Source organism: Nomascus leucogenys, chromosome 15, assembly GCF_006542625.1.
Source record: "Nomascus leucogenys isolate Asia chromosome 15, Asia_NLE_v1, whole genome shotgun sequence".
NCBI lineage: Eukaryota > Metazoa > Chordata > Mammalia > Primates > Hylobatidae > Nomascus > Nomascus leucogenys.
The window spans coordinates 85,345,158-85,370,147 of NC_044395.1; the positions used below are offsets into that span (position 1 = coordinate 85,345,158).

General features: G+C 37.9%; 1 protein-coding gene across 3 annotated transcripts in view; it reads left to right on the forward strand.

Annotated features, from left to right (window-relative positions):
* The window catches only part of LUZP2 (leucine zipper protein 2), a 594,909-nt gene that overhangs the window by 405,995 nt on the left and 163,924 nt on the right, over positions 1-24,990 (forward strand). For all 3 annotated transcript variants that reach the window (XR_004033667.1, XM_030829545.1, XM_030829544.1), the window contains exon 6: positions 24,083-24,145. Coding sequence is in view for 2 of the 3 variants with exons in the window: in XM_030829545.1 (XP_030685405.1) it covers positions 24,083-24,145 (63 nt within the window). In the remaining variant the exon portion in view is untranslated. The remainder of the gene's footprint in view (positions 1-24,082; positions 24,146-24,990) is intronic.

Here is a 24,990-nt window from a genome sequence, read left to right on the forward strand (position 1 = left end):
TGCATTAGTCTGGTTTATTAAACTTCTTAAGGGGAAGAAACCATAAATACTAAAGGAAATATACGTAATTCTGGAGACCACATCCTGATTCCTGAAACATTAAAAAGTGAAAAACTGTGCATCTAAGAATTGCTGAAATAAACACACATGGTTTAGATCTAGTCTAGAATGCCATCCATTTTCCTAAGATTTCTTTAATAAGGGGTGCTATAACCTGAAAGTTTGTGTTCATCTCTCAAAGTTCCCTGCCTCCTAATACCATCACACTGGTGATTAGTTTTCTAACTTTGAGAAATGATTAGGTCATTAATGGAAAATGAAGGGGTGCTGAACATGGGCATTTAGTGTCTCTTTAACAGAAAACTTCATTTACCTGGTGAATGTCCTAATGCCTATTTGCCTGATCTGTGACCAGGGGTTTCCTCCCATGGGAGCTGGTTATACTAGCAGGTGCCCTATTGGCTCTTGTCTGACCTGTTTATGCCTGCCTGACCTCTTTCACTGTGCTGCTGGGAATGCTATGGACCTTGTGTTTTCCTGGCATCCTAGGGAAAACCCAGCCTGAGAAGCCCCTAGTTTTTTTGATTTTGTTTTGTTTTGTTTTGTTTTCAGATGGAAGGCACAAATATAACACACCACCAAAGCATAAGCAATTCAAAAGGTTTCCTACCTACATATCCTTGGCAGGGATGTGCAATGAATCTGGAGGACAATCTTCTGTTTCTAGGTCAAGACAGGAATGAAAGGTCAGACAGAGAGACAGCAAGCACATGGCAACTGGCACTAATAGATATACAAGCACGTGGCAACAGGTACTAATGTATATGTAAGCAAATAAGGTGTGGGTTATTTTAAGTTTGTTGGCAATGAATGATTTCTTTAAGGGAAGTATCAGAAAAGCAGGCAGCCCAGTCTGCTAGGCAAAATGGTGCCTATAAGTTATTATCTCCGGCCACTGACTTGAACCATTTGGGTGTTGTATACAACTGGAAACTGTGCCAAAGGTAACCGAGCCCTAGTTCTGATATGAGAAAGTTAAACTTGTATTCAAAATGGATGCAGAGGCAACATAAAATTAAAAGAATTCGCTACCTTCTAACTCCTGTTGCTCTCTTTAGTACGGGATATAAGATTTCCCATTGTAAAATGACATATTTAACAGGGCAAATGTATTTTCTAGTCATTCAAAAAACACATTTAAACTGAAACAAATGTGGACCTCAAGCAGTCATATAAAGTGGTGCACAGTCAGTTTTAGGAAGTTCTAAAATAGTAGATGCTTTCCACTGTGAGATGCAGCAATCTCTGGTTTTATTTTGGGTACTGCTGCAGGTGATTTTCTCTTGGTTTAAATTTAATTGCACTTTACAAATTAATGCACGTTTTCAGCCGCCTGGCCACAATGGTTTATTTTATTTAAGTCTACAAAACGTAATTAAACACATTTACATAATTTATTATGTTTGGAAATTTTAAATGGTCCCAGATCATTACTTTTACCTTGAAAATTCATTGAGGCCTTATCATTCCACTTTATAATTAAGCACAGTGATTTATAGCCTTCGTTCGGTTGTCACAAGAACTGTATTCCTGTCTTATGACTGCAGATGCCTCCCCCTACTTGGTTCTTGCTTATTTTCTGAGCCTTATTCATAGGCTTTCTCTTTACTCTGTACAAAGTCCTTCCAATAAATTTATTTATACATGATTTTGTCATTATTGGGTATGATTATATTCTAATTAATATATAGTAAGATTGTGAAGTTATTCTGGATTTATGATCATTTTGGTTTTACAGCCAAAAGTTTTTGGATTTGAGCTAATGTGTAAGCTATATTGCAAATATGATATTTTAAGTTTCCAGTGAAAAATCAAAATGAGATTAAGAGGATATAATTACATTAAATATTTTGTCATCCTCTTACTTAAATTCGAGTTTTATCACACATGCAGTGGGAAATATTACACGACATTTTCAGGCAGATCTGACATATACGCATGCTGAGTTCCCAAGAAGTTGTAGGAATAGTTGTTTTTAAGTTAACCAACACCTGAACACCATTTAATATTGTTAGGCTTTTAATATTGTTAGGCTTTGTGTCCCCCCACAAATCCCATCTTGAATTGTAATCCCCATAATCTCCATGTGTCAAGGGAGAGACCAGGTGGAGGTAATTGAATCATGGGGGATGGTTTCCCCCATGTTGTTCTCATGATGGTAAGTTCTCAGGAGATCTGATGGTTTTGCAAGGGGCTCTTCCCACTTCACTCGGCACTGCTCCTTCCTGCCTCCTTGTGAAGAAGGTGCCTTTCTTCCCCTTCATCTTCAGCCATGATTGTAAGTTTCCTGAGGCCTCCCCAGCCAAGCTGAACTGTGAGTCAGTTAAAACTCTTTCCTTTATAAATTACCCAGTCTCAGACAGTTCTTTACAGCATTATGAAAACACACTAATACAGCATCCAGTTGAGAGGTATTCCCTAAATAGGTGGTATGCAGGGTCTACCTTCCACTTACAGAAGCCAAAAAGGGGATGGATATTTTCTCACTCACCCTGGTAAAATATGGCATTAGCCTAAAATATAAATTTGGTTACTTGAATGTTCTTCCTTGCTGTTCTTAACCGTAAGAAAGTGACAAAACTATGTGATTATGTAACATGTTGGTGGGGGGCAAAAATATTTTAGCATGACATCGAGCACATACTGGAGGCATGTAACTAAAAAATCTAGGATATACTAGCACTAAGACAAAGCTTTATCAAGGTGAGGAGGTGATGCAAACATCACCAGGTTTCAAATTTTTCTCTCCATATTCAGGTCTTCTTTTTCTAAGTAAAATCTATTCTCAGATAAACTTATGTGATCTGTTTCAATGCCTAAGTAATGTCAAATGATAATTGTTTCAGAAATAAAGAAGAATGATCATTAATCACAAGTGAAAAGGTTAAATTGGTAAATTGTCTGAGGATCAGAATTCCCTTTTCAGTGTCCTGTGCCACCATGTTTTTGAAGCACATGCCATCTGAGAACAATGTCAGCATGGTCCTTGAGGAGAGTCTCCCCTGTGCCCCACAGTTGGCTCAGCCGAGGCTGCTTGTAATTAATTATCCCCAAATTCTGGATACATTTCAAAATACTGAAATGTTCTAATTTTTAAACTCTGGCAATGACATTTAGCTTTATGGAAACATTTCTTTACACTGTTGCCCAGAATTACCAACAGCCAGAATAAATTATGGACACACATTATAATCACCGCCCATTTATGGATGTCCACAAAGATATCTATGTGGTGGAGTGACAGTCTTTCCTGTGCTCATCCAGGTGCATAATACAAGTATATCATAAATGCTTTAAGTAAAATGTTCATTTCTCTGCTTTAACACCTTAGAATTGGACATAATAAACAAAGGAAATTCAAGTGAAATTTTATTTGCTATGATGAAGAAATAGTTGTTCTCCCCCACCCCCATGGAAATTCGTATATTCAGATGGAGAGATTACATGATATACAAATTTCCCTCTAAGAAGTGTATAATCTGTAACATACAATTGTGAATTGATAAATGAGCAAATATATTATAAAAATGTAACCAAGCATATACTCAGGGAGAAAAGACACAGAGTCTCAAATTCTGTTAATTCAGAGGTGATAACAAACCAATTATATGTAGTCATCAAAATAATTATTCTACTGTTTATCAAACTTAATTACATGACAAACAGAAGAAGCACAAGACAATAATAACATTATTAATGCAAATTCTAGCAGAACCTTTAAAAAATCTAGAATATAGATGTTTTCAGATATTCTAGCAGTATTCAGCTATGCAGATGCAATCTCTTAAACAAGTGGAATCACAATTTAAAACTAGTTATTCGCTTGGGATGACTGACTAGCAGTCATGGACTATAATCAATCTTGTAGGCTTGATTTATGAATAAGAATTTTGAGGCTGTAAAAGCTGAAGTTAAGGAAGTGGGGGAGCATTAAAGAGGATCATCAAAAGTTCTCATACATGAATTCCTAATGTGTTAGTAACTCTACCTGCTGGCATCAAAAAATGAACTGGTTGTTTGAGATAGTCACATAATCTGGATTTATTCATCTTTATCCTGAGATATATTATTTCATAGATGATAAGATTCACATATTTAATAATGCACAATGAAAATTTGTGCAAATAAGAAAATATGAATGTATATATTTATATGAATTTGCTAACAGAAATTTCTAAAATCACATATAGAAAAAATATAAAGCATTTTAGGGCCATTAACAGGAGTAGTAAAAGTTCTTAAAACTCTCAGTTATACCCAGTGATGTCTCGATTAGCACTTATTATAAAAATTAAAGTTTATAATTCAACGTTTATGCCATCCAGAAAAAGTTAAAATATATTAAGAATAGCCTATTTCTCTTCAATAAAGCATATATATAACTCTATTTGTTAATATTTCTATTCTCCAAAACATTCTGTGTATAGATAAGCCCTATGCTATTTCTAGTCAAGTGCTAATCTCTTTTTTTTTTAATTTTTATTTTCATTATTATACTTTAGGTTTTAGGGTACATGTGCACAATGTGCAGGTTTGTTACATATGTATCCATGTGCCATGTTGATTTCCTGCACCCATTAACTCGTCATTTAGCATTAGGTATATCTCCTAATGCTGTCCCTCCCCCCTCCCCCAACCCCACAACAGTCCCCGGAGTGTGATGTTCCCCTTCCTGTGTCCATGAGTTCTCATTGTTCAATTCCCACCTATGAGTGAGAACATGCGGTGTTTGGATTTTTGTCCTTGCCATAGTTTACTGAGAACGATGTTTTCCAATTTAATCCATGTCCCTACGAAGGACATGAACTCATCCTTTTTTATGGCTACATAGTATTCCATTGTGTATATGTGCCACATTTTCTTAATCCAGTCTATCGTTGTTGGACATTTGGGTTGGTTCCAAGTCTTTGCTATTGTGAATAGTGCCGCAATAAACATATGTGTGCATGTGTCTTTATAGCAGCATGATTTATAGTCCTTTGGGTATATACCCAGTAATGGGATGGCTGGGTCAAATGGTATTTCTAGTTCTAGATCCCTGAGGAATCGCCACACTGACTTCCACAATGGTTGAACTAGTTGACAGTCCCACCAACAGTGTAAACGTGTTCCTATTTCTCCACATCCTCTCCAGCACCTGTTGTTTCCTGGTTTTTTAATGATGGCCATTCTAACTGGTGTGAGATGGTATCTCACTGTGGTTTTGATTTGCATTTCTCTGATGGCCAGTGATGATGAGCATTTCTTCATGTGTTTTTTGGCTGCATAAATGTCTTCTTTTGAGAAGTGTCTGTTCATGTCCTTTGCCCACTTTTTGATGGGGTTGTTTGTTTTTTTCTTGTAAATTTGTTTGAGTTCATTGTAGATTCTGGATATTAGCCCTTTGTCAGATGAGTAGGTTGCAAAAATTTTCTCCCATTCTGTAGGTTGCCTGTTCACTCTGATGGTAGTTTCTTTTGCTGTGCAGAAGCTCTTTAGTTTAATTAGATCCCGTTTGTCAATTTTGGCTTTTGTTGCCATTGCTTTTGGTGTTTTAGACATGAAGTCCTTGCCCACGCCTATGTGCTGAATGGTATTGCCTAGGTTTTCTTGTAGGATTTTAATGGTTTTAGGTCTAACATTTAAGTCTTTAATCCATCTTGAATTAATTTTTGTATAAAGTGTAAGGAAGGGATCCAGTTTCAGCTTTCTACATATGGCTAGCCAGTTTTCCCAGCACCATTTATTAAATAGGGAATCCTTTCCCCATTTCTTGTTTTTGTCAGGTTTGTCAAAGATCAGATAGTTGTAGGTAGGCGGCATCATTTCTGAGGGCTCTGTTCTGTCCCATTGTTGTATATCTCTGTTATGGTACTAGTACCATGTTGTTTTGGTTACTGTAGCCTTGTAGTATAGTTTAAAGTCAGGTAGCGTGATGCCTCCAGCTTTGTTCTTTTGGCTTAGGATTGACTTGGCGATGCGGGCTCTTTTTTGGTTCCATATGAACTTTAAAGTAGTTTTTTCCACTTCTGTGAAGAAAGTCATTTGTAGCTTGATGGGGATGGCATTGAATGTATAAATTACCTTGGGCAGTATGGCCATTTTCACGATATTGATTCTTCCAACCCATGAGCATGGCATGTTCTTCCATTTGTTTGTATACTCTTTTATTTCATTGAGCAGTGGTTTGTAGTTCTCCTTGAAGAGGTCCTTCACATCCCTTGTAAGTTGGATTCCTAGGCATTTTATTCTCTTTGAAGCAATTGTGAATGGGAGTTCACTCATGATTTGGCTCTCTGTTTGTCTGTGATTGGTGTACAAGTATGCTTGTGATTTTTGCACATTGATTTTGTATCCTGAGACTTTGCTGAAGTTGCTAATCAGCTTAAGGAGATTTTGGGCTGAGACGATGGGGTTTTCTAGATATATATAATCATGTCATCTGCAAACAGGGACAATTTGACTTCCTCTTTTCCTAATTGAATACCCTTTATTTCCTTCTCCTGCCTGATTGCTCTGGCCAGAACTTCCAGCACTATGTTGAATACGAGCGGTGAGAGAGGGCATCCCTGTCTTGTGCCAGTTTTCAAAGGGAATGCTTCCAGTTTTTGCCCATTCAGTATGATATTGGCTGTGGGTTTGTCATAGATAGCTCTTATTATTTTGAGATACGTCCCATCAATACCTAATTTATTGAGAGTTTTTATCATGAAGCGTTGTTGAATTTTGTCAAAGGCCTTTTCTGCATCTATTGAGATAATCATGTGGTTTTTGTCTTTGGTTCTGTTTATATGCTGGATTACATTTATTGATTTGCGTATGTTGAACCAGCCTTGCATCCCAGGGATGAAGCCCACTTGATTATGGTGGATAAGCTTTTTGATGTGCTGCTGGATTTTGTTTGCCAGTATTTTATTGAGGATTTTTGCATCAATGTTCATCAAGGATATTGGTCTGAAGTTCTCTTTTTTGGTTATGTCTCTGCCAGGCTTTGGTATCAGGATGATGCTGGCTTCATAAAATGTGTTAGGGAGGATTCCCTCTTTTTCTATCGATTGGAATAGTTTCAGAAGGAATGGTACCAGTTCCTCCTTGTACCTCTGGTAGAATTCGGCTGTGAATCCATCAGGTCCTGGACTCTTTTTGGTTGGTAAGCTATTGATTATTGCCACAATTTCAGAACCTGTTATTGGTCTATTCAGAGATTCAACTTCTTCCTGGTTTAGTCTTGGGAGGGTGTATTTGTCGAGGAATTTATCCATTTCTTCTAGATTTTCTAGTTTATTTGCATAGCGGCGTTTGTAGTATTCTCTCACAGTAGATTGTATTTCTGTGGGATCGGTGGTGATATCCCCTTTTTCAATTTTTATTGCATCTATTTGATTCTTCTCTCTTTTCTTCTTTATTAGTCTTGCTAGCAGTCTATCAATTTTGTGGATCTTTTCAAAAAACCAGCTCCTGGATTCATTAATTTTTTGAAGGGTTTTTTGTGTCTCTATTTCCTTCAGTTCTGCTCTGATTTTAGTTATTTCTAGCCTTCTGCTAGCTTTTGAATGTGTTTGCTCTTGCTTTTCTAGTTCTTTTAATTGTGATGTTAGGGTGTCCATTTTGGATCTTTCCTGCTTTCTCTTGTGGGCATTTAGTGCTATAAATTTCCCTCTACACACCGCTTTGAACGTGTCCCAGAGATTCTGGTATGTTGTGTCTTTGTTCTTGTTGGTTTCAAAGAACATGTTTATTTCTGCCTTCATTTCATTATGTACCCAGTAGTCATTCAGGAGCAGGTTGTTCAGTTTCCATGTAGTTGACAGATTTGAGTGAGTTTCTTAATCCTGAGTTCTAGTTTGATTGCACTGTGGTCTGAGAGACAGTTTGTTATAATTTCTGTTCTTTTACATTTGCTGAGGAGAGCTTTACTTCCAACTATGTGGTCAATTTTGGAATAGGTGTGGTGTGGTGCTGAAAAAAATGTATATTCTGTTGATGTGGGGTGGAGAGTTCTGTAGATGTCTATTAGGTCCACTTTGTTTAGAGCTGAGTTCAATTCCTGGATATCCTTGTTAACTTTCTGTCTCGTTGATCTGTCTAATGTTGACAGTGGGGTGTTAAAATCTCCCATTATTATTGTGTGGGAGTTTAAGTCCCTTTGTAGGCCACTCAGGACTTGCTTTATGAATCTGGGTGCTCCTGTGTTGGGTGCATATATATTTAGGATATTTAGCTCTTCTTGTTGAATTGATCCCTTTACCATTATGTAATGGCCTTCTTTGTCTCTTTTGATCTTTGTTGGTTTAAAGTCTATTTTATCAGAGACTAGGATTGCAACCCCTGGCTTCTTTTGTTTTCCATTTGCTTGATAGATCTTCCTCCATCCCTTTGTTTTGAGTCTATGTGTGTCTCTGCACGTGAGATGGGTTTCCTGAATACAGCACACTGACGGGTCCTGACTCCTTATCCAGTTTGCCAGTCTGTGTCTTTTAATTGGAGCATTAAGCCCATTTACATTTAACGTTAATATTGTTATGTGTGAATCTGATCCTGTCATTATGATGTTAGTTGGTTATTTTGCTCGTTAGTTGATGCAGTTTCTTCCTACCCTCGATGGTCTTTACAATTTGGCATGTTTTTGCAGTGGCTGGTACAGGTTGTTCCTTTCCATGTTTAGTGCTTCCTTCAGGAGCTCTTTTAGGGCAGGCCTGGTGGTGACAAAATCACTCAGCATTTGCTTGTCTGTAAAGTATTTTATTTCTCTTTCACTTATGAAGCTTAGTTTGGCTGGATATGAAATTCTGGGTTGAAAATTCTTTTCTTTAAGAATGTTGAATATCGGCCCCCACTCTCTTCTGGCTTGTAGGGTTCTGCCGAGAGATCAGCTGTTAGTCTGATGGGCTTCCCTTTGTGGGTAACCTGACCTTTCTTTCTGGCCACCCTTAACATTTTTTCCTTCATTTCAACTTTGGTGAATCTGACAATTATGTGTCTTGGAGTTGCTCTTCTCGAGGAGTATCTTTGTGGCGTTCTCTGTATTTCCTGAATCTGAATGTTGGCCTGCCTTGCTAGATTGGGGAAGTTCTCCTGAATAATATCTTGCAGAGTGTTTTCCAACTTGGTTCCATTCTCCTCGTCATTTTCAGGTACACCAATCAGACGTAGGTTTGGTCTTTTTACATAGTCCCAAATTTCTTGGAGGCTTTGTTCATTTCTTTTTATTCTTTTTTCTCTAAACTTCCCTTCTCGTTTCATTTCATTCATTTCATCTTCTGTCAGCAATACCCTTTCTTCCAGTTGATCGCATCTGCTACTGAGGCTTCTGCAATCTTCACGTAGTTCTCGAAACTTGGCTTTCAGCTCCATCATCTCCTTTAAGCCCTTCTCTCCATTGGTTATTCTAGTTATCCATTCTTCTAATTTTTTTTTCAAAGTTTTTAACTTCTTTGCTATTGTTTTGAATTTCCTCCCGTAGCTCAGAGTAGTTTGATCGTCTGAAGCCGCCTTCTCTCAACTCATCAAAGTCATCCTCCATCCGGCTTTGTTCCATTGCTGGTGAGGAACTGCATTCCTTTGGAGGAGGAGAGGTGGTCTGCTTTTTAGAGTTTCCAGTTTTTCTGCTCTGTTTTTTCCCCATCTTTGTAGTTTTATCTACTTTTGGTCTTTGATGATGGTGATGTACAGATGGGTTTTTGGTGTGGATGTCCTTTCTGTGTGTTAGTTTTCCTTCTACCAGACAGGACCCTCAGCTGCAGGTCTGTTGGAGTTTACTAGAGGTCCACTCCAGACCCTGTTTGGCTGGGTGTCAGCAGCGGTGGCTGCAGAACAGCGGATTTTCATGAGACCACATATTCAGCTGTCTGATAGTTCCTCTGGAAGTTTTGTCTCAGAGGAGTACCCTGCCAAATGAGGTGTCAGTCTGTCCCTACTGGGGGGGTGCCTCCCAATTAGGCTGCTCAGGGGTGAGGGACCCACTTTAGGAGGCAGTCTGTCTGTTCTCAGATCTCCTGCTGCGTGCTGGGAGAACCACTACTCTCTTCAAAGCTGTCAGTCAGACAGGGACATTTAAGTCTGCAGAGGTTCCTGCTGAATTTTTGTTTGTCTGTGCCCTGCCCCCAGAGGTGGAGCCTACAGAGGCAGGCAGGCCTCCTTGAGCTGTGGTGGGCTCCACCCAGTTCGAGCTTCCTGGCTGCTTTGTTTACCTAAGCAAGCCTGGGCAATGGCAGGCGCCCCTCCCCCCAGCCTCGCTGCCACCTTGCAGCTTGATCTCAGACTGCTGTGCTAGCAATCGGCAAGACTCCGTGGGCATGGGACCCTCTGAGCCAGGTGCGGGACACAATCTCCTAGTGTGCCGTTTTCCAGGCCCATTGGAAAAGCGCAGTATTAGGGTGGGACTGACCCGATATTCCAGGTGCCATCTATTACCCCTTTCTTTGACTAGGAAAGGGAACTCCCTGACCCCTTGCGCTTCCCGAGTGAGGCAATGCCTCGCCCTGCTTCGGCTCGTGCACAGTGCGCTTCACCGACTGTCCTGCACCCACTGTTTTGCACTCCCTAGTGAGATGAAACCGGTACCTCAAACAGAAATGCAGAAATCACCCGTCTTCTGTGTCACTCAGGCTGGGAGCTGTAGACCGGAGCTGTTCCTATTTGGCCATCTTGGCTCCACCCCTGTCAAGTGCTAATCTCTTGAATGAAGCTGAATTAGGTAGTCAACTACTAGATGTATCCTGAGAAACAAGTAATGTGTATATTTCATTTATTTTATAAATGAGAGCTACAGACTGACATCACAATCTTTTCAAGGGCTATTAAATTCATTATTTTAACTAACATTTTTGAACATCTATCTTATGTTGTTAATTGAGGACATTTCTGAATGTACAACAACATAAGAATAATAGTTTTTAAACTTCAAAGATATGACAGGTTAATGAGTAAAGGAGAAATATGAAATATCACAGAATTCCTTGACACTAAGTGGTGTTTTGCAAATACTGAACAGAATGATGTTTGTAAACTTTCCACTGGTTTTCAGGAGTCCCAAAACATTAGGAAAATGTACATCCCCTAACTTTGTCACATATTTATAATTGTTTTTCCTTTTTGTTTCCAAGAAGCACAATGTTGACCAAGAGGTAGAAAAAATATTTTTAAAGATACATGTTTAAGATGTTCAGCTTTTGTCAGATGAAGCAATAGGTCACAATAATGTCACAGAGGCAATGGATTGCCAGCTTAATCCTCAGCAATAACATAATACTCATTATCAGGCATTTATTCATTTATTCATTCATGAATGCTATTCATTCACATTCATTAAATAATAACTACAAGTCGAATAATGTTTTCAGCACTGGACACACAGAAAAATCAGACAGATTCAATTTTTTGTTTAGATGAAGAAGAAGGAACAGAATATAAACAGCAAAAAAAAAATCAAAACACACAGAAAAAAACAAAAGTAGCAAAACTCAGTACTCAGAAATTCTGCAGAGTATTTATATACACATGCACACATACACACACACATTCACACCCTATAATACCACTTTTATTATGCTATTTTGCTTAGAAAACTCTTTAGGAATATTAAATTTTATTAAAATAACAGAGATCCTTGGAGAAGATTACACATAATACATCACCTAATAGCATGAAGGTTTTTATCTGCTTATCTTGTCTCCTAGTTTTAAATATACACATTTAAACTTTACACATTTAGACTCACAATATGGAAAGCATTTTATTTTCCATATTTTCAGTTAATATTACAACACTTCTTTAAAGGCCTGGCATATGCTTTTTTTGCTTCCATCCAATTTCGTGCTGACACACAAACACATGCACAAATACACACACACATACACACGGACTATTACTTTTTAAAATTTTGGTCATAGTTTTAAACATTTCCCTGCAAATTATTTTCCTCTAAGAACAATTTAATATGAGCATCCATCCAGGAGACTATAAATCTGCTTTACAATTAGTAGAGATTTTTGGTAGCTGTATAATTTTGATTGTACATTCTGTGTTTCAATGGTTTATTTTCATATCTGTAGCCCACTCTAACTCAGAGGGTGAGTTCTTTGAAAGCAGGTAACTCCTGTTTTATATTTGTATTCTCAAGATTTAACACTGAATCTAGCACAAAGAAGTCAATGAATATCTATGAGTGAATATAATATGCATGAATAAATAAATCTTTTTGATGAATCTTTTTTAAAATAATTCATTTTGTTTTTGTGATGGAGTTTCCTTCTTGTTGCCCAGGCTGGAGTGCAATGACATGGTCTTGACTCACTACAACCTCCGCCTCCCGGGTTCAGGCAATTCTTCCTCAGCCTCCCGAGTAGCTGGGATTACAGGTGCTGCCACCACGCCCAGTTAATTTTTGTATTTTTAGTAGAGATGGGGTTTCACCATGTTAGTCAGCCTGGTATTGAATTCCTAACCTCAAGTGATTCACCCACCTCGGCCTCCCAAAGTGTTGGGATTACAGGCATGAGCCACCGTGCCTGGCCAAATCATTTCAACTTTTATTATAAATTAAAGGGTACATGTGCAGATTTGTTATATGGGTATATTGTGTGATGCTGAAGGTGAGCATAGTACCCAGTAGTTTTTTTTTTTTTCAGCCCATGTCTAACTCCCTCCCTCCCCTATCTAATAGTCCCTGGTATCTATTGTCCTCATCTTTATGTCTATGTGTATTCAATGTTTAACTCCCTCTTATACATGACAACATATGACATTTGGTTTCCTGTTCCATTTAGCCACTGTGGAAAGCAGTTTGGAACTTTCTAAAGAATGCATCTTTCCATTTAAAACAAATTTTACCCTCTAGACTTTATGTATGGTAGAGGTTCACTGGGGGCAATTGAGAACGGGATGTCTATTAGAATAAATAGGAAGATCACAAAAAACTTTCAGAAGCAAACAGTCACTACAATCCAAATAGTTATTAGACACATAGAAAATGAGGAGGAGAAAACACAAACTAGGATAATGGCTGGTTCAAGTCAAGTTCTTGGGACTTAGGAAAAAATAACCAATCTTACTTGGTTACAGCAAAGTGTTTATATAGGCAAGACAAAAGACTGGTGAGAGATTCTCAAATTTTTAATCCCTTGAAAGTCAGTCTGTTTGAAATTCATAAAACTCCATGACAGATTTTCAGTGGGGTGGCGTAAGATTCTCACCATATTTTAGGAAGTTTAGGAAGTTTACCCTGAAACAAATGTGCTAAGTAGGTTGAGTTACAGTGAACCTTAGAGTAAGCTAGAAAATTAGCTCTTCGAAGAACCCAGTAAGTGGGAGACAAGCTAGAGGAAGAACAAGAGGATAAAAACTTTAGGAATGTATATATATATATATATATATGGTAGTTCTGTTTGTTTTTCTTGCAGTTTATACATATATATATATATATAAACTGCAAGAAAACAGTTTATATATATATATATAAACTGCAAGAAAACAGAACTATTTTTTAAAAATTTATCCGTTTTTTCATCTTTTATTTGAGATTCAGGGGGTGCATGTGTAGGTTTGTTTCCTGCATATACTGCATGATTCTGAGGTTTGGAGCATGAGTGCTATCACCCAGGTACTGAGCATAGTACCTAAGAGTTTTGAAACCCTTGCCTGCCTCCCTCACTCCCCACTCTTGTAGTCCTCATTTCCCATTGTTGCCATCTGTATATCCATGAGTACCCAATATTTAGCTCCCATTTATAAGTAAGAACATGTGGTATTTGATTTTCTGTTCCTGTGTTAATTTGTTTAGGATAACAATATCCAGTTGCATCTATTTTGCTGCAAAGGACAAGATTTCCTTCTTTTTACGGCTGCATAGTATTCCATGGTGTATATGTAACATTTTTTCTTTATTCAATCCACCATTGTTGGGCACCTAAGATGATGCCATGTCTTTGCTAATGTGCTGTAATGAACATGTGAGTGCATGTGTCTTTTGGTAGAAAGATTTGTTTGTTTTTTTTTTTTTTTTTGGATCTTTGGCCAGTAATGGGATCGCTGAGTCGAATGGTAGTTCTCTTTTAAGTTCTTTGAGAAATCTTCAAACTGCTTTCCACAGTGGCTTCACCAATTTACATTCCCACCAATACTGTATAAGTGTACCCTTTTCTCTACACCCTCATCAGCATCTGTTGTTTTTTGACTATTTACAGCAATTCTGACTGGTGTGAAATGAGATCTCATTGTGATTTTGATTTGAATTTCTCTGAAGGTTAGTGATGTTGAACATTTTCTCCATATTGAGAGATGACAATGTGCTAGCAGCCCTCGCTCGCTCTCGGTGCCTCCTCGGCCTAGGCGTCCATTCTGATCGTGCTCAGGAGCCCTTCAGTCTGCCACTGCACTGCGGGGGCCCATCTCTGGGCTGGCCGAGGCCGGACCCAGCTCCCTCTGCTTGCGGGGAGGTGTGGAGGAAGAGGCGCTGCCGGAACTGGGGCTGTGCACTGCGCTTGTGGGCCAGTGTGAGTTCTGGGTGGGCGGGGGCTCAGTGGGCCCCACACTCGGAGCAGCCGGCCTGCGCTTCCAGCCCGGGACAGTGAGGGGCTTAGCACCTGGGCCAGCAGCTGCAGAGGGGGCCCCGGGTACCCCAGCACTGCCGGCCCACCCATGCTGCGCTGGAATTCTCACCAGGCTTCAGCCAGTGCCCCATGGGGCAGGGCTCAGGACCTGCAGCCCGCCATGCCCCAACCTCCCCACCCCACCTCCCCCCCGTGGGCTACCGCATGGCCCGAGCCTCCCTGACAGGCGCTGCTCCCTGCTCCGTGGTTCCTGGTCCCATCCATGGCCCAAGGGTTGAGGAGCAGGGTGCACCCTATGGGACTGGCAGGCAGCTCCGCCCGTGGCCCCAGCACGGGATCCACTAGGTGAAGCCTGCTGGGCTCCTGAGTTGGGTGGGAATTTGGAGAACTTTTATGTCTAGCTGGAGGATTGTATATGCACCAATCAGCACTCTGTGTCTAGCTCAAGGTTTGTAAATGCACCAATCAGCACTCTGTATCTAGCTAATCTGCTGGAGACTTGGAGAAATTTTATGTCTAGCTAAAGGATTGTAAATACACCAATCAGCACTCTGTGTCTAGCTCAACGTTTGTAAGCACACCAATCAGCACTCTGTGTCTAGCTCAAGGTGTGTAAACGCACCAATCACACCCTGTGTCTAGCTCAAGGTTTGTAAACACACCAGTCAGTGCTCTGTGTCTAGTTAATCTAGTGGGGACTTGGAGAACTTTTACGTCTGGCTAGAGGATTGTAAATACACCAGTCAGCACTCTGTGTCTAGCTCAGGGATTGTAAACACACCAGTCAGCACCCTGTCAAAATGGACCAATCAGCACTCCGAAAAATGGGCCAATCAGCTCTCTGTAAAATGGGCCAATCAGCAGGATGCAGGTGGGGTCAGATAAGGGAATAAAAGCAGGCTGCCCGGGCAAGCAGCAGCAACCTTCTCCTGTGGAGGCTTTGTTCTTTCACTCTTTGCAATAAATCTTGCTGCTGCTCACTCTTTGGGTCTGCACTGCTTTTATGAGCTGTAACACTCACTGCAAAGGTCCGCAGCTTCACTCCTGAGGCCAGCGAGACTATGAACCCACCAGGAGGAATGAACAACTCTGGACGGGAGGAACGAACAACTCCAGACGCGCCACCTTGGGAGCTGTAGCACTCACCATGAAGGTCTGCAGCTTCACGCCCGCGAGACCGCGAACCCACCAGAAGAAAGAAACTGACCACGTCAGAATATCAGAAGGAACAAAATTTGGACACAGCAGCTTTAAGAACTGCAACACTCACCATGAGCGACCGTGGCTTCCTTCTTGAAGTCAGTGAGACCAAGAACCCACCAATTTCGGACACAGTATGATTGTTGGTTGCTTGTATGACTTCTTTGGAAAATTGTTTATGTTTTTGTCCTTTTTTTAATGGGGTTATTTATTTTTTGCTTGCTCAATTGTTTTTCTTATAGATTCTCAAGCAGATTTTCGTCTTTGTCTCCTTCCTTTTGCCTTGCCTTTAACATGGATTCCTCCTCTTTTTGGAAGAGAATGACATAGCGAAATTTGCAATTCAGAAAAAAATATATTGGCAATTGAAATTTGTATAACACTCTATGATATGCATTTATATATAAATATGTTCAGTTTTAACAGATGCCTAGTAACATATAGTTGAATGGATCTAGGAGATTCTGCTATTCAGAAAAAAAAAAAAAAACCTGGAATGTATTTTCGAAATTGTACAGTTCCTATTCATACACTTTTATATTTGGTATATCTGTGAGAAAATATCCATGAAGAGAAACGTAAGAGCTTACATAAATTGGAAGAGTGAAGCATATCTAAGACATCCAGTTTACTTATGAGTGACAATTATAAAAAAAAATCAGGTATGTCAGATCCTTGTATTTGTTTTCAGGTAATCTGGCCAAACAGCAGTAACATCATCTTTAAAAAGAGTTTAAGGTCGGGCGCGGTGGCTCACACCTATAATTCTAGTACTTTGGGAGGCCGAGGCGGGCAGATCACGAGGTCAGGAAATCAAGACCATCCTAACATGGTGAAACCCCATCTCTACTGAAAATACAAAAAATTAGCTGGGTGTGGTGGTGGGCGCCTGTAGTCCCAGCTACTCGGGAGCCTGAGGCAGGAGAATGGCGTGAACTTGGGAAGCAGAGCTTGCAGTGAGCCCAGATCGCGCCACTGTACTCCAGCCTGGGCGACACAGCAAGACTCCGTCTCAGGAAAAAAAAAAAAAGAGTTTAAAAAGGATGGGTCACAGTGGTGCGCATATGCATATAAAACGTGACAATTTCCTGTGTAAACAGTAAGCTTTTTAAAAGACATTTCTGGTCTCATGTGAATACTACAAATTATTTGCCAGCGTTTTTCGGGTGAATGCCAAAAACCCTTGTGAGGTACCTGGAAATGGACTGCAATTCTGGAAAGCGTAGGTGGAAAATGAAGGCAGAATAGTACAGTTTTCTGTTAGATGGGACCAATGTTAAACTCTGAGTCAAGAGACATTTATCACATCATTTCCTGAGTCAGAATACAAACAAAGATTGTCTTTTCTACCTGTTTAAGAGATTGGTAGTTTTACTAACTTATTTTTCTCTGAAAATAACATACACATATTGGCAATTTTCTTTCACTTTATCTAAACTAGATACAGTGATGTAATAAACTATCAAATTTTCATACTTTGAATGATTGAAAAATTTAGAAATTTCTAAACTTATTCACTTGCATTTATAGATCATGTGTAATGACCTCATCAGGGATACCTTTTTTGATTCATTTACTCCAAATTATGTATCTTTTATAATTTTATAATGGTTTGCTCATCTTCAGATGTATTATATACCTTATAGCGTGTGATGTAGTAATTATGTATGGCAGAGTGTGATCTTTTGTTTCAAATGTAGGATATTTGAATTGATATTGTACCACTTCCTACATTTGAAGTGGTACAATGTCAATTCTAAATAGACTTCTAAATATACTAATTAAACTGTAGAAAAACAAGAAGGTAAAAGAAAAACTGTGAGACTGTAAACAAAACCTGACTATATATATTGATTATATTAAATTACATGTAAATACTTTGAGAGAACGATATCGCCAGACTATATAAAAATATACAATCAAATTATACTTGACAATTATTAAAAAATGCACTTTACCTACAAAGTCTCAAGAAAGATGAAAGTAAAATATGAAAATATATGCTATACAAACTGCAAGAGAAAAGGCTTTAGCATGTCTAATATCAGATAAATTAGCTGTGACAAAATAAATTGCCAGAGAGAAAGAGAGGCATATTATAATGTTAAAAGGGGCAATCCTTTATTCTAAAAGAAATAACAATTCTTAAATTTGTAAGCAACTAAAAAAGCTTCAAATTTCATGAAGCAATAACTGACAGACTTAAAGGAATAGACAAATCCACAATGACTTTTGGATATTTTAATATTCCTTTCAAGCTAATAGATAGAACAAAGAGAAAATTCAACGAAGATGTAGAAATTGGAAATCTAATGACTTTCAAGTTCTTTATATGTCAATGCTGAAAATGAAAGTATTTTTTGTTATATATGTATATTTAGTGTTATTTCTAAATGAACTTCACCATCTTTGCCAATGATAGCTATTTCTATTGACTGATTTCCTCCTCCTTTGTCTTAAGGCTCTCATTTTCCTGATTCTTGTGTTTAATGATTTCGAATGAATGCTGAATTGTAGGTATTACATTATTGGGCACCTGGATTTTGTTGTCTTCTAAGAGTATTACATTCTAGTAGATAATAATTGTTTAGCTTGGTTGTTTTGAGTTTTGTTTTTAAGCTTTATAAGGTTGGTCTAAATGAGCCATTACAGGACTGTTTTGACCTTGCTTGTAAGACAGGCCTTTCTAGGGTTTTTATTAAATATCTTAGCGGTTAAGTCTTTCCATTCTGGCTTGTTGGAAATTGAATGTCTAGGTGAGCTCTAGTAATTTTTCACCTTGCAGTTCTTTTCTGGTGGTTCTTTAGCTGGCCTTGCAGCATGTTTGTTTATGTATATGCAGATTTCTATTCATCTAAAGACATAAGGGAACACCCCTGAAAATCCTCTGTACTCTTTTTCTGCATTGCATTCTTAAATTAAGTTTAGCCCAAAGTTGCCTCCGTACACATTTTAAGTTTGGCCTAAAGGTTTCTCTATACATAGTGAAGTGTAACCTAACTGATATGTTAAGCAGACTGTATCCTACACTTGTGCCAGCCACTGAGTTTTTGCCAGTCAAGAGAGGTCGACTGTTAAAACCATGTTCAAACACAGCAAACACCGAGCTGTAACCAAGGCAGCTGTTTTTGTACCTCACTTTTACTTTCTGTATGTCTTTTTGCTTTTTCTGCCCATAAATCTTTGATCACATAGCTGCAGTGGAGTGTCTCTGAACTTAGTCTGGTTAACGGGCTGCCTGATTTGCAAATCATTCTTTGCTCAAACTGTTAAATTTAATTTCTCTAAGATTTTCCTTTTAACAGCTTCGAAGCCTCTGCTGTTTTGTAACATAAATTATACCTGATCGCCTTTCTCTAATGTTAAACTCTTTTTTCCCAACTAATCAAAACTTCTGCGTTCTGCTTGGGTTTTTCTTCTGTATGGTACTTCATAAATTTCCTCCAGATCAAAACAAAACAAAACAAAACAAACAAAAAAGAGCAACTGCAGGGATTTCTTGCCTATTTCTCCTCTCTTTAGTACGACAGTCTGGCAGTAGTGGTTGTCTACTGTCTTAAACATTTGTTTTATTATATTTTGTCTAGTTATCTAGTTGTTTATGGCAAGAGGGCTTGTCTGAGGCCAGATGCTTCATATTGGCCAAAAGAGTTATTTTCTCAATTGATTTTTGACAAAGGCTCTTAGATATTTCAATGTATGAAGGAGCACTTCTTCAACAATTGGTGCACAAGTAACTGGATGTTTGCAATAAAAACTAAAAGTGAACCTTGACCCTTACCTCACTTCATTAAAAAAAAAAAAAGAAAGGTAACTTGAAGAGGATTATACAAAAGACTATACCCCAAAACTATAAAACTTTAAGAAAACTATTTGAGAAAAAATTCTTCATGACTTTGAAATAGGAAAACATTTCTTAGGGCACAGAAAGCACTATTCCCAAACACTTACTGACCAAACTTTAGACAGACTCTTCTGAGTTCGCTTTTCAAATGGGCCTTTTCCTCAGGTCTCGTCTTAGACTTGCCTCGTCCAGTTGTAGCAGGGATCCTGCTAAGTCAGTTTAGGGAGACTCCCTTAACCCTTGACACCTAAACCTGATCAAGTGGCTTTCAGAAAGGATTCTATTAGGCAGGTTTAGCAAGAATCCTCCTATCCATGATAGCTCCTATTTTTTCTATCCATTGACCTCCATAATTCTGCTCATTGGCTTTAAATCTCCAGCTGTCTTTGCTATATTTTTGCTGTATTTAGAGTTGAGTCCTATCTCTCTCCCTTATTTCAATAGCCTTGACATTTGTTTCAAAAGTCCTGAATCAAATCTTTCTTATCATTTTACAAGTAAACATGATAAATAGAACTTCAGTAAAATATAGTAGTGTAATATTTTGGTCACCCTTAGTAAAATCAAACATAGGTTAATACTTGCACCTTTATTTCTCAAATTCTAGTAATGACATAAATTCTTTAGTCCAAAGTGTTTTATTAGCCATCAAATTTAGGAAAACAATTTATATTAAACACAATTTGATTATTATTAAAACATCTAATAATAGTAGGTTCAGGAGCACATGTTCAGGGGTACATGTGCAGGTGTTTTATAAAAGTAAACTGGTAAACTCACGTCATAGAGGTTTTTTGTACAGATTATTTTGGCACCCAGGTACTAAGCCTTGTACCCAATAGTTATTTTTTCTGATCCCCTCCCTCCTCCTACCCTCAACCCTCAAGTAGACTCCAGTGTCTGTTGTTCCCCTCTTTGTGCCCATGAAGCACAATATTCTAATAAAGACTCTGAGAAGTCTGGAGAAAATAAATCTTTTTAACTTTGTTCAACTCATTATCATAACATCAATCTTTTTTGGGGAAGAGTGGAGAGTAAATATTATTGGAGAAAGTTAAATGGTTCTATGGAACATCTTTATAAAAACTCTAGTTTCACTAATGGTGTGGAATGTTCAGCACTGCTTTCTACTCTATAAACTTGACAGACACATCCTGATCATTGAAAAGCCTACTCCTAGTAATTAAGGAATATTTTATTCTGAGAAATCAGTGTGATAAGCAGAGATAACAGATCAATGAAATAAATAGTATGCTAAAAATTAGTCTTGTGTTATATATATTAGTTAACATGTATGTTTCCTTCTCAGAAAGAAATATAAAATAATATCATTTTTTGAAGGATCAAAGTTAGTATTTGCTATAATTTATATCATTCAAATGAACATTCAAAATTTCCCCTGAGTGTTAGCAGCATTAATAAGTGAACAAATAATACAAAAAACAAATGAATACAAACATAGATACATAAATGAATAGAAAAAAGAAAAAATAGCTTTACGGGGAGATGCAAATTTTAAATAGTATATACTACAGACACCAATTTTTAAATATGCTGTTTATTAATTTATAGTTATTTCTTATTTCTAATAATGTTTTTCAGGTGCGAATGGTTTTTGTTAGGACATAAATACTCCTATGAGATATACATCCCCTATTTTGTCTCCATTTTGAAGAGCTTTATTATGCTACAATCTGAGCAACACTGCAGAGCCAGAACATATCAGTATACATACCTTTACTGGGGATACACATCTCTTTAAATATGGAATTAATGTATATCAGATTATCTTTAAAAAAAGAACCCTAATATTGTACCTCGTATGATCAATGCAAATATTTGCAAAAAGACATTACTAGAATGAATCAGAATAACTTCCTCCCATTTGTGTAAAACATTTCATGGTATTGAAATTCTAAGTGAGCTTTTCAAATTTCCAAATTTTAGCTAAAGAGGAAAAAACCAAGTATTCTTTCAGACTGGGACAACTGTACCCCCTCACTGCATGATAGGAAAACAAAATAGAAAGCCCTGTTTAAAATTAGCTTGGAATTCTAAGTGGGGAACTCTTAAACTTGATGTGTTTGTTCATTTGCTCTGCATTAAGTGTTCGTTTTGCTCCTGGTGCTTATCCAATTGGCCCTCCTTAGAGTCATCATGTATAGTATATACTTGTACCAGGACACTGTCTACTCCTCTAGCGTCAGTATGATGTCTGAATCCTGTGTGTTTTAGTTATTTGCTCTCCTTTAACCTGCCCATCTAAAGACAGTCTATGTTCTTCAGTTACTGGGGTAAAAGAAAAGCCCAAGTGCAACAAGCCAGATATAATGAAATAGCCATGAGGGGTTAGATTCAGATGGTTAAGAAGTGTCAGAGGAACAAACATTTGCCTTCGAACTAGGTCAGTTATGAGATATTTAAAGAGTAACAAATCTGTGTGTACTTGCTCACACCCCACAGAAAGAGTATACCTCTCAGGCCTGGAAGAAGAAATGGCTTCTGAGAATCAAGGAGTTCAACATACTGATTTCATTTATTTTTGATATATGTCCAGTAATGGGATTGCTGGGTCACATAGTAATCCGGTTTTAATTTTTTGAGACACTTCCATACTGATAATGGCTGTACCCAGCAACTGTACATAAGAGTTCCCCTTTCTCCACATCCTCATTAGTACTTGCTATTTTTTGTCTTTTTGATAATAACCATCCTAACCCGAGTGTGGTAATATTTCATTGCATTTTCCTGATGATTAATAATGTTTAACATTTTTAGTGCATCTATTGGCATTTGTTTGTCTTCTTTTATTCAGACGTTTTGCCAAATTTTTTTTTTTTTTTTTTTTTTTGAGATGGAGTCTCACTCTCTTGCCCAGGCTGGAGTGCAGTGGCGCGATCTGGGCTCAATGCAAGCTCCACCTCCCAGGTTCATGCCATTCTCCTGCCTCAGCCTCCCAAGTAGCTGGGACTACAGCCACCTGCCACCATGCTCGGCTAATTTTTTTTGTATTTTTAGTAGAAACAGGGTTTCACCGTGTTAGCCAGGATGGTCTGGATCTCCTGATCTCTTGATCTGCCTGCTTCAGCCTCCTGAAGTGCTGGGATTACAGGCGTGAGCCACCACACCTGGCCTATTTTGCCAATTTTTGATAAAACATATTATTTGCTTTTTGCTTTTGATTTGTGTTCTTGGTTTGTTCTAGATAGTAACCTTTGTCAGCTGAGTAGTTTGCAAATATTTTCTCCCATCCTTCAGGTTGTCTCTTCACTGTATTATTTTCTTCTGCTGTGCAGAAGTAGTAAATCCTTACCTATCAATAATAACCTTGACTATAAATAAACTAAATTACAGTGGTTAAATGGACTTAAAAAGACTCAAATATATGCTGCTTATAAGAAACTTATTTCACCTATAAAGACATGCATAGGCTGAAAGTGAAGGGATGGAAAAAGATATTCCATTCAAATGGAAACCAAAACAGATCAGAAGTAGCTATGCTTACATCAGATAAAATAGGCTTTCAGTAAAAAATTATTTAAAAAATGACAAATAAGTCCATTATATTATGATAACAGGGTCATTACAGTAGGAGGATACAAAAATTGCAATTACATATGCATCTAAATGGAGATATTTATTGTGATGTAAGAATAGTAGGGTACTTTAATACCCCACTTTCAGAACTAGACATATTATCCAAACAAAAAATCAATAAAGAAACATCAGAGTAAGGCCAGGTGTGGTGGCTGATACCTGTAATCCCAGCACTTTAGGAGGCCAAGGCAGGCGGATCACCTGATGTCAGAGTTCACGACCAGCCTGGTCATCTCTACCTAAAATATAAAAAAATTAGCCAAGCATGGTGGTGAACATCTGTAATCCCAGCTACCTGGGAGGCTGAGGCAGGAGAATAGCTTCAACCTGGGAGGCGGAGGTTGCAGGGAGCTGAGATCATACCACTGCACTCCAATCTGGACAACGGAGTGAGACTCCATCTCAAAAAAATAAATTAATAAATAAAAAGAAACATCAGAGTTAAACTGCACTCTAGACCAAATGGACCTCATGGACATTGACAGAACATTTTGCCCAACAGCTATAGCATACACATGGAATGTTCTCCAGTATAGACTGTATTTTAGGATGCCAGAAAAAAATTTTTTTTTCAAAAACGAAATTATATCAATTATCTTTTCTGCCTACAATAGAATAAAACTAGAAATTACCATTTTAAATGAATATGTTGATGCTAATATGCCAAATTTTAATTGAATATAAAACAATCTTTTACGTTACAGATTTAATTCAGTTTTACAACAATCCATTACATTTTACATTATGAAGGTCTAATTTTTGAACAGAACATAAAGCAGTAATGCTGACATAGTTGAAGAAGTTCTTAAAATTTTGTCTCTTCTTTGCAATAAAACTATGTTTTCTTCCTCAGAATAAAAGCTTGAAAAACAAACTCTTGTCAGGAAACAAGCTCTGTGGCATTCATGCAGAAGAGGTGAGTAAATTTTTGCTGCTTCTAGCTTTAACCAGATAAAAACAATATTATTGCCAGATTTTTGTTCAATTCAGACATCTGGTAACTCTTTTTCCTCCTTATACAAATGCAAATTTTTAGATAGAAAAATAAAATATATTTTAAATCTTTGGGTATCTTTGTGTTTTGCCATTGCAATAGCCAAAAGGAAAAAAATAAAAAAATTAACAAAGGCAGGTAATGGTCACTTTTGTAGGTTTTTTTTTTCTGGATTTCTTCCTTATCTGGACTATCAGAATTTCCTTATTAGCAAATTACTGGAAGTCCATAAAATTTTCCTTTTTTATTTTTCCTCTCTTGCACCTTCTATGTGATGTCTACAAAGTTTTGCAGTGGCAAGTGACTGTCAGAGTGAAGATTCCGGGGTTGATGATAAACCATACAAAATAAATACTTCATTGTTTCTATTTGCTGTGTAGTAAAATTGTCTCATATATTTCTCAGGGGGAAATATGTCATTCTGCTTAATATAGATTTAACTAAAGCTAACCAATTTTCTATATTTCTCATCTCCAAATCTATTCTTGTGACTCTGTAATGTGAAAATGTATCTCATAGAAGCCTTAGTAATAGCAACGAAATAGTAATGATACTGTCATGATAAATGTTTATGCCTCAAGGAGAGGAGGCAAGAGTCACTGTTTTAGTTGCATCCTCCAAGAAGCACACACAAAGATATATTAAACGTGTGAGAAATATATTCAAGAAATAGCCTATGAATGATAAGGGACAGTCATGAGTGGCTTCATATCATGACGAATGTCTTACACCTATGAAGCAGAGGGAAGGCAGGAAGTTTAGATGCA